This window comes from Sardina pilchardus, chromosome 14 (assembly GCF_963854185.1).
Source record: "Sardina pilchardus chromosome 14, fSarPil1.1, whole genome shotgun sequence".
Taxonomy (NCBI): domain Eukaryota; kingdom Metazoa; phylum Chordata; class Actinopteri; order Clupeiformes; family Clupeidae; genus Sardina; species Sardina pilchardus.
In genome coordinates, this window is record NC_085007.1 from 13487088 (window position 1) to 13497301 (window position 10214).

The 10214-nt window shown below is 39.5% G+C and overlaps 1 protein-coding gene across 1 annotated transcript; it reads right to left on the reverse strand.

Moving 5' to 3' along the window:
* Nucleotides 1-3676: 3676 nt before the first annotated feature.
* LOC134101252 (calpain-1 catalytic subunit-like) lies at nucleotides 3677-9955 on the reverse strand. The gene is made up of 15 exons (XM_062554850.1): nucleotides 9719-9955; nucleotides 9481-9553; nucleotides 8898-9016; nucleotides 8548-8681; nucleotides 7963-8212; nucleotides 7754-7839; nucleotides 7484-7558; nucleotides 7235-7395; nucleotides 6762-6925; nucleotides 6284-6489; nucleotides 6073-6106; nucleotides 5668-5725; nucleotides 5386-5441; nucleotides 4561-4705; nucleotides 3677-3690 (listed from the first exon to the last, which is right to left on the reverse strand). Exons 1-15 carry the CDS (start codon nucleotides 9953-9955, stop codon nucleotides 3677-3679), a joined length of 1812 nt encoding a protein of 603 aa, XP_062410834.1.
* Between the last annotated feature and the right edge of the window lie 259 nt (nucleotides 9956-10214).

The window sequence follows — 10214 nt, forward strand, 5'->3', positions numbered from 1 at the left end:
ATTGGAGGCTTGCGAGACTTCATGTGGGGCTTGGGTTTGTTCCTTTTAATCAAAATAAAAGTGAAATGGCAGAGGGGTAGGATTGAGAGGGCAAAAGCACTGGGGAAAGAACAGCGCCATAAACTGGAAAAGGGAAGGCTGACTTGGGACACGGACTTTGTTGTTATGAACTGCGTGGCATGTTTTAAAAGACATATTTCTTTGATAATCTATCATTATAACCTATAACCTCATTACTGATTAATGAGGTTAATGAGTTATTTGTGCCCATGTTTCTTTTAACCCCTTCAGACCCGCATTTTTTCTGTTGGGCAAAAAAAATAATATTCAGCTGATTCTTACTCCTATCCAATGTAGAAATAAATGTGAAAAAAAAAATTTTGGAAAAATTATTTCTTTATAAGATTTTTTTAATGTCCATTCCAGTGGACATCTCGACTAAACGGGTGTAAAATGACGTGAGAACTTAGGGGGAAAACACTATGTTTTTAACATAGTAGTCTTGCAACAAATAATCCCACATGACTTATACATTTAGAACTGAATGTTTTCATGTGTCTAAATGTTTTTATATGTCTGAGAGCAGGTCAAAACATGCACATTAAGTAAAATAATGTATGATTGTGTTTAAACTCTTATGCATATGCCCCATTTTTTGCCCGGAATTGCACATCATCTACTTAGGAGGGCATTGCTCCTACATACTTTGGCCTATCAAATGACCTCTTTGGAAAGCTGAGACCCTGTAGTTTCTTAGGAAACAATCTGGATAGCTGTGTGATCAAGTATGTGTGTTTATGTGTGTGTGTGTGTGTGTGTGTGTGTGCGTGTGTGCGTGTGTGCGTGTGTGCGTGTGTGTGTGTGTGTCTGTGTGTGTGTGTGTGTGTCTGTGTGTGTGTGTGTGTGCCTGTGTGGTTCTGTATCTGTCTGTGTGTGTGTGTGTGTGTGTGTGTGTGTTTCTACATGTGTGTGCATGTATCTTTATATGTGTGTGTGTGTGTATGTGCGTGTGTGTGTGTGTAGTGTACAGTCGCTACATGTACACTACATGGTCCCCCGTTAACCAAATTGCACCAAACTTGGCATACGTTCAGAGGGTGTCATAATGATCCTACACTTTATTTATTTAATTTAATCCAGTTTGGAACCTGTCAACCAAAGATACCTGCGATTACAATGCCTCATTTTTGCTTTCTTTATTTTGACTAGGTGGCGCTATACATTAAATTAGTTGTTATGGGATGGGTTGACATGGCCCCTAGGCCCTGAGGTTCTCGATATTCACAGAAAACTGTGTCAGGCCATCTACAGGCCAGTTGGTGTACAGTCACTGAATGTACACATAAAATAATTTATTATATGCCCCCCCCCCCCATGAACGGAGTTCCATGAACCTTGGCATGCGTTCAGATTCAACATCTCAATTTTGCTTCATAATTTTTAACTAGGTTGCCCTATACATAATTAGTGGTTATGGGATGGTTTGACATGACCCCTTAAGACCAACATTTAAAAAAAAATATGGTCCTCCTACATCCTATGGTTCTCAAGATATTCACAGAAAACCGTTTCCGCCCTACCCTCCTTTTGGGGGGTCCAGTCCGGCGGGGGGGCCACGGATCAAAACAAAAAACTATGGTTCTATGCTATCCTTGTGGGCCTACATGCTCACCAATTTTTGTGCACCCTGGTCTTTCAGTGTCCCAGGAATCCTTGACAAAAAATTACTCATAAGAAAACAACTAGGGAACTAGATGTTGGCTAACCTCTCCAAGTACCTGATGTCCATTGCAATGGACATTAAACTTTAAAAAAATCCTGTACTACACTGTTATGAAATATATTCAAATTTACTTCACATACTGTATCATCACTTAAGATGGTTAGAATTATAATGAGTCCAAAATTATTAGGCTAGCATACACATAAATTCATATTTATGAGGGTTAAAACATGCTTACGCCTCCTCCTGTCAAGCTTCAGTGCCATGCTTGTCTTGTCTGCTGTCTGAAGTGCCCTCAGATCAAGTTACAGGTCAAAACTGCATTTTGATTGGATTATCAGTATCCAATCAGTAACACATAATTTTTCAAATGGTGAAATGACAGATTTTTATTGGTTTAGACCCAATTAAACATCATGTCCATTGCAATGGACGTGGGGTCCGAAGGGGTTAAATCTTTAGCTACTGGACAATATTAGTCACTCTCATGTAATGTCAGTGTCAGATGTTGTGTTATCACTTTCTGTCTTGTCCTTATCTGTTATACTGTTTTGTCTGTTGTGTCTTTGTCTTCAGAGATTATCTTATCTTACTACCTCAGCTGTCTGTGTGTGTCTAGAGTGTGGCGAAGCCTGCAGGTCAGTGTTCATGTACAACATTGGATCAAATCCCCATCCAGAGAATCATATGAAGTGAGCGTGAATCACAGTAAACCACATCATACAATGCATACATAAATGACCCTTGACATATTGACCGTATCCATGTATTTATTACAGTTAATGAAACATTTCTTTACAATAAATCAGTAATTTAATTAGAAAGAAGAATGAGGAAAATAAAAACATACAGCCCACCCCTGTGTGTTAACCTACAGTAGCTGAATAAATTGTGCAATATTCACATACACTTTTGGTAGAGCCAATAAATAAAGAGAGTGAGGGTGTTTATGGTCATTATCTTAAACTATCTAAGATCTGTCCTGTGCCATGTAAGTGTGACATTTAGTAAATAAACATTAAGTGATATCAGTATGTTATTACATTATGGCTACAGTGATTCCATTTTTATGTTGTTTTCCCCTAATCAATAACTTATTACATTATCTGCAAAACATTACTACGCTACAGTTTGGCTTTCACATTTTTCTTCCTCTCCTCCCCCTTACTCTCCCTCTCCCTCTGCTTCTCCTGTCTTGTCTAGTCTACGTACTGTATACTCGGTTACTTTGAGAGACTCTCTCTGCATTGTTCTTTGAACTAAAACCACGGAATTGTCTCTCAACGCAATTGACACCATCTTTTCGACGTGAAGATCAGGTACGGGGCAATCTGAATGTCCTAGCGGAACGTTTGCGGCAGGCTACATGATGGAGTTGTGGGAGAAGTGGAGAGTTGTGTGCCTGGCGACCCTTTCTGTGGAGGATACCGAAGATATCTACCTATTCATTTTCATGTTTACAGGTCTTGTCTGCTTTTGGCCCCCCTCTACCAGCACTGGCCTTGACCAAGGCCGCTACTTGAACACCCCATGGCACACATACACACAGAGGTGGAAAAGTCAGGCTTCAGGAAGTAAAAGGCCAACCATATATTGGGCATACCTGTGCACTTAACACAGGTGATCTCACCAATTAGCTGTTCTATTCCTGGCTGAGGAGTTGCGCTAATTAGAATCAGCTGGTTTAAGTGAATGGTTGGCACAGATATGTGGTAGGACTTTTACTTTCTGAAGCTGGACTTTTCCACCCTCTGCACACACACATTATTACAGTATCGGCTGCTACAAGTTCATTGCCTTAATCAACCCTGATGACACTTCAGCTACTTAAGTTTACATCAGCACAGGTTTTCTCAGAAGCCTAAAAATCAACAGCATGTATAGAATTTCTGCAATGTACAAAGCCGCATTTTTGTTGTCACCTCTTCACAACTTCTTAGTTAGGAGTACATGCTAAGATGCATCCACTGCAAGAAAAACAGAAACAGGACAGAAAAACAAACTACAGTAAACATGAGCGTAATCATTTACACACGTGGAAAAAGTAAAATGTCATCAACATTTTTGGTTGTCAAGTCAAGAAAGAAATAATGACAACATACAGTATCAGTTTACACTATGACCACACTGGTTTGGTGGCAAACGTAACTTCAAACATTACAACTTTTTCAAACATTCAGATGTGAAAATTGACATACTGTACTGTTTGTGAAGTATGTAAAAGTTCAACTTAAGTGAGCTGAATTTCTTTCTTTAATATGTTCTTCAATTAAGCCTAATTAAGATGAAAGTGGAATGTGAATAAGGTCTAAAAACAAATGATAGTCACCTCATACTCCTGTAGATGAATTGCATTTCCAATTGACTTGTTTTTGAAGATCTCTGTGGTAAAATAGGCAAAATAGAAGGCAGTTTAAACATCAAACTTCTCACAAAACAGACAACTTGACAAAGTTACTACCATCTCATCATAACAGTATCAGTTTGATTTTGAATGATTTTCAGTGAATATCTTATTATATCAATAGTAACATACTGTAATCATTTATCTTGCTTTTAGAGTATTTTTGGAATATTCAATGCATGTGTGTATCTATGCTTGCGCCTAACCAACAAATGGCGTTCCCTCACAGGAAAAATAAAGTTCTCTTGACAAGAATAGCAGTGCATATTTACTATAAAGCATAACATATTATATTGCAGGTATTGCAGACAACGTCATGAAATCTCAAATCCTTTATCTTGATAATTTATGTTTTCTTGAAGCATAGGCTATAGCCAAGGCTCCATCCGGTAAGTCTTTCTTAAAACTGGAGTGTATGTGTGAACATCATTACTGAGACAGATGAGGTGGGCGGCGTTCTGGTGCTTACTGGACATGCACTCAACGCGCAGGGTGAGGTGCACAAAGCTCTCCAGCGTTAAGTTTCCTCTTGAGCCACCGTAGCGCAAAGCCAAGAGGTTCAGCTGGCCATCGCTCATCTGTACACCTGCAGACAGAGATATACGCTAATGACACAGATCTATCAGCACAGACCAAGCCATATGTAAAGTTCATGAAGTTTTTTTTTTTCTGTACCTCTGGCTATCAGAGCAGTCTTCAGTTCACTAAGGGACAAGTCACCGGTCCTTGAGATGGCAGTGCGGTTAAAGATTTCCTATCAACGACAGTTGAGTTTCCTTTATTATACAGTGTACTCAAAAGGCTTGGTATTTCGAGACTGCAGTGAACAGAGAGGATCATTTACCCTGTATGTGACCACTCGGTTCCACAGTCGAAAGAATTCTTGGCGATTAAGGTGGCCTGTGGCAGAGAGCTTCAAGCACATTAAGGAAGACGTCTGATACCATGTCATTACCTCATTATGTGATTCAATAGAATAATATCAACATTCAATTATCATTTGTACTCTTTTCTAGAGATTTCTATGATTTGTCTGGTCTGGAAAGGGCATAATCTGGCTATTACCATACTAAGCTCAATTTTTTAAGAACCCCCCACCCCCATCCCCTCTGTCATACTAGCTAGGAATACATGCTAAGATGCATCCACTGCAACAGAAAAACAAACTACAGTAAACATGAGCACAATCATTTGCACACGTGGAAAAAGTTACAAAAAAATCCAAAGTAATATTTTTCATCAATAAAGGCTAGGATACATCCATCAAGGCAACCATACTACGGCAGGTGTCCAGGCCAAAGCCTGAGGAGTTGCCTGAGGAGGACCAAGACAGAACATTTGTGTTAGACAAAATTAAACCAACACTAAAGTTAGGGCAAGCAGTACTGCTTAATTAACTTTTCTGTTGCTTTGTCCGAAAAACAGTGACAGAATCCACTTGAAACAGGCTAGTGAACTCATTGCCTATCAGATCAGATACTGCAATAGCAGCAGGTGTTGATAAAAGGTGTGTGTGTCTGCATGTGAAATGAGATCTCACCTTCAAGAAGGTTCTCATTCAGAAGCCTCTGTAGCTGCTCTGCATCCACTTCTTCATACTTTTTTTATAACAGTGAATAACAGTAATCAGTACTCAATATGTTCCAACATTGAAATATTGAATATTCTTTTTTGAAAAATAAGTTTGAATAATTTTCAAATTTTCAAAAAATGACCTGGTCAGTGTACTTCTGGAATAAGGTAACCATGTTATCATTAGGTTTGTCAGTAGGACTGGGCTGAGGCGACGATTCTTCTTTCATGATCTTTGGCTGAAGTACAAGCAGAAGATAACAAATGTTTTGAGCAGTATCAAAAAAGTTGATGCATGATTGACTAGCATATCTGAGTTTATCTTTGTATATCAAAACAAAAGCTGACATATGATTAGTGTATCTTAGTTTACCTTTATAATCGTCCAACCGTTAGTGGAATTTTCACTGAAAGTAGGTCATAATTAATCAACAAAATTCAATGTGTAATATTAAGTAATGTATATACACACACACACACATTATATATATTATGATATATATCATATCATATCATTATCATATCATATTATATTATATTATTATAATTACTAAGTAATTATACAGATACAGTAGAGCACTTACTCAAGATGGCTGTCTGCCTTGGAGTATATGGAAAGGATGAAGGAAGCCGTCTCATTTGGGTTGAAAGTGGACGGGACAATAATATACTCGCCTGGGTCCAGTCTGAAGAACTCCATGACCTCTCGAGCATTCAGGAAGTTTTTTGAGGAAGCTTCAGGCTTCCTCATGAAGAATTCTTTAGGGAACTTACCCTCTCTTCGTTTGTACTGAAGCAAAACAAACAAAAATTATAATAGCCCCCCGCAAATCTTCTTCCGTCCCATCTCACACTTTGGAGTATGACACCTTCACAAGCAGAGCCTTGAAAACAGGCATAAAACAGACATAAGACGATATTATGCGCCTACCTCAGGTGGCAGCTGTTGAAAGAACAAATTGAACAATTAGAAAATCAACAGAGATCTCAAGTATTTTGTAAAAAAATAATAGGTGTCATGTACAGTACAAGACTTGTGTCGATAAAAAAACATCAACGCACGCTGAAAATGGAGACACCAATATTGAAGTTGGAGGCATGGTGCCTGTTCCTTTTGTCAGACTTCTGCATGAGGGACACGAATAGGTTGTTGTCCTTGTCATTAGCACCTCCACTCTTCAGGGCCTCCAACTTGATGCGATACTGAGGGTTCGTCCAGAAATGATCTGAGAGACCATTAGAAAACACTTAGAAGTCAAGTCAAGTCAAGTTTATTTATATAGCGCATTTCGTACACTGAAGTCATTCAATGTGCTTTACATAAACAAAAACCAAACAGTTATAGCAGATAAAAGCATAGATGAGCAAAGAGTAATAATAATAATAATAGTAATAATAATAAATAAAAATTAAAAAGAAAGCAATAAAGAATAGTTAACATAAAAGACTCAAGGTGGAATAACTACTTAAGGTGGAATAACTCAGAATGCATACTATCCTGTTAAATTCAATGTTCTTATGTAAATATAATGCACCTCTGTTATTCAAGCAACCACCAGCAGTGGTCCCGGTGACCCATTGTCCCTCGTGAATCTTGTATGTCCAGTGACAATCTGGGGATGCGTCGAGGAAAGCAAAGCTCATAGAACAGATGTCCATGTCAGAATAGCTCTGGCAGAAATCCTCCATTGACATCCTGAAGAGGAAAAGGAACAAGCTTCTCGTGTAACTGTAAAATGCACTCAACATGGCAGAGTAATGGAGAAGGAACTTAATTTTAATACCAAAATTCACCATCGTCACGGATGGAGAGGCAAGTTTTACGCTCATCTGGACTGACAGTTTGCCATTTGGATGACCTGCAAATAAAAACATAATACAGTAAAAAAAAAAACCTCCGAGGTGTCATTGCAACTGCTTTTTGCTACTGTTGTTGTCGTTGTTGTTGTCGATGATGATGAAATATAGGCAATTTGTATGAACTACAGTACAGGCAACCATAAATGTACACGTAGAATAAGCTATATGTGTTGTCATTAAACAAGAAGACATACTCATCACTCCAGTCACCCTTCCACTCCACTTGGCCCCATGGATTGAACAACCTGATCAGTCTAACTGGGCGGTTATTACTCATGACCTTCAAGGAGTAAACAAATGCAGAAAACCAGATTGCGTCATGTTCACAAATACAAAACACATTCGCAAATCCTCACACAGACAAATGTGTGCGCACACACACACACACACACACATTTAGTACCTTAATAATTCCTGTAATTGTGTAGGCGTGGCCTTCCACAAGCCCATTGGGCAAAACAGTGTTTGTCCAAGTGGCTCCTGCTGGAGTGCCACAGCCCATGAGGGATTTGGACTGGGCTGCTCTGTACATGATGTCCCAGAGGTCAGGGGGGGCTTCAGCCAGCTTGTATGTCATATGAATGCCGCCTGTGAAGTCTGTCAGGGCCTCAGACACGTTGCCAAAGTTCATGTCAGCATAGGTGCCACAAACCCTACAGGAGGGACAATACAGAAGACACATGGCTTAATGCAGGGGTTCTCAAACCGTAACAGTTAACCATTCGTATTCTCTGAAGTTCTGGCCGGGTCCACTATCCCAAGTTAATGTGGATAGGACTAAATAGACAAAATGTGCTTGTTTTATGGGTGAAAAGAGCATCATCTTTTTAAAATGTTAACTTTATAATTTCAAGCGAATTATTTCGCGGACCCCTTGGCTATGGGTCACGGACCCCAAGGGGTCCCCGGACCCCACTTTGAGAACCACTGGCTTAATGGACCTGTTAAACACAACAACGAGCGTGGTAAAGGCTGATAGACCACATACTTGGCATAGGCCTTCTCCATCAGCGCAGCCCAAAACTCGTTGGGGTTTTTTGACTGCACAAATATCAGTCTCCCATCAATTGTTGGAAGCGCGTCGTCAATCACCACATCAACCCACCTCCCAAATCTCCAGAACTGAAAGAGAATGAAACTTTAAAAATGCTGTTATACAGTAAAAAAAATGAAGACACTCCTTAATAAACGACAAAGTCACAAAATGGGTCAAGCAAAGTTATTAGCCTACAGTATATATTCAACATTATATTGGGTAGTATTGATTTTGTTATGAACCTTACACTGTGATAAGCATGTAGACATATAGTGTATATATATACATATAGTCCTTCCTACCCTAAAGTGGAAAATGCCTGCATAGTCCTTTTGGAAGGACTGTTCCTCAGGTATAATTCGTCTTTTAATGTCATCTTGAAATGTCAGCGCTCCAATAGCGGCAAGAAACCAGCAGTTCCCTACAAACAATAATGGAGAAGATCAGTAACAGACATCTGTACCTCATGGGGGGTACACACATAAAGATAATCAGGCTGATTTTGCCACGATTTTCCCCCTTCCGATCAAAGACAGAAAACGGCTGATTATCTTAAGATCTTTTCAGATTCTCTTGTAGTGTGTGGTGTGTTAAGAGTCAAAATTCTCCCGACAAATGCCTCGGAAAACGTTCAGTGCCAATAATGGTAAATATCAGACATGTTCAATATTTGTAACTGGAAATCCTATAGTGTGGGGGGTGTTCCGAAGACAGCCGAGAAATATTTATCTTCATGTGTGGGTTCTCTCACAGATAAAAAAAAAAATCAGTTGAGATTTATAAGATCTTTATGCGTGTACCCCCCTTAACATAATATAGTGCAATATACAGTATGTCTGATAATTAGTTCACCCATTTCACACTCTATTTCATACATCCACTTACCAAGGATACCTTGCTTGACGTCAAACCTGGACACTCCTCCTCCCCAAATAAAACAAGGATCTTTCACCATTGTCTGTCTCAACAATAACAAACAAAGCAGCAACAGATTTAAATGTCTGCAATGCACAATAGGCAAGTACCTTTTACCATAATTGAATTTCCTCAAACAACAATCTACAGTGTAATCAGTGCACACCAGTGATGAGAGCGTGTGCTGTATGAAATCTGGTTTACATACCCTTGGTCTTTGCCACACAACTCTCGCCAGGTCATTTGGTTGAAGAAGTCCATCGCCAATGGAACTACATTCCGGAGGAAACGTTTCATCTCTGAACCTAAATCCATTCTTGAGACAGTATTGCTGTATCTCTCTGAAGTCCTGTCCCAGGAACTTGTCAGGGTTGGTGACAGATCCTCTGTCATCTTTCTTATTCCGCTCATTCATAACATTCAGACACACTCCAGGAGGAGGCATTTTCAGATGTGGAAGCGTATCTCTGGAAAGAAATGAAGAACAGCAATGCTACTGTAGCTATGATACAGTATATGAAATGATCTTGTTGTCACCTGTCAGTAAGTGGTGGAGGTTTACTACGCAACTAATCCTTAAGGAGCACGACAGGCAGAGGGTATGACGTGTGTTTATGATGGTGCTTGGTATACCCATAAACCCATCAGTGGCATTCTCAGTGACTGGTGAGACGTGTGCACACTCACAGTGATGTTCTTTGACC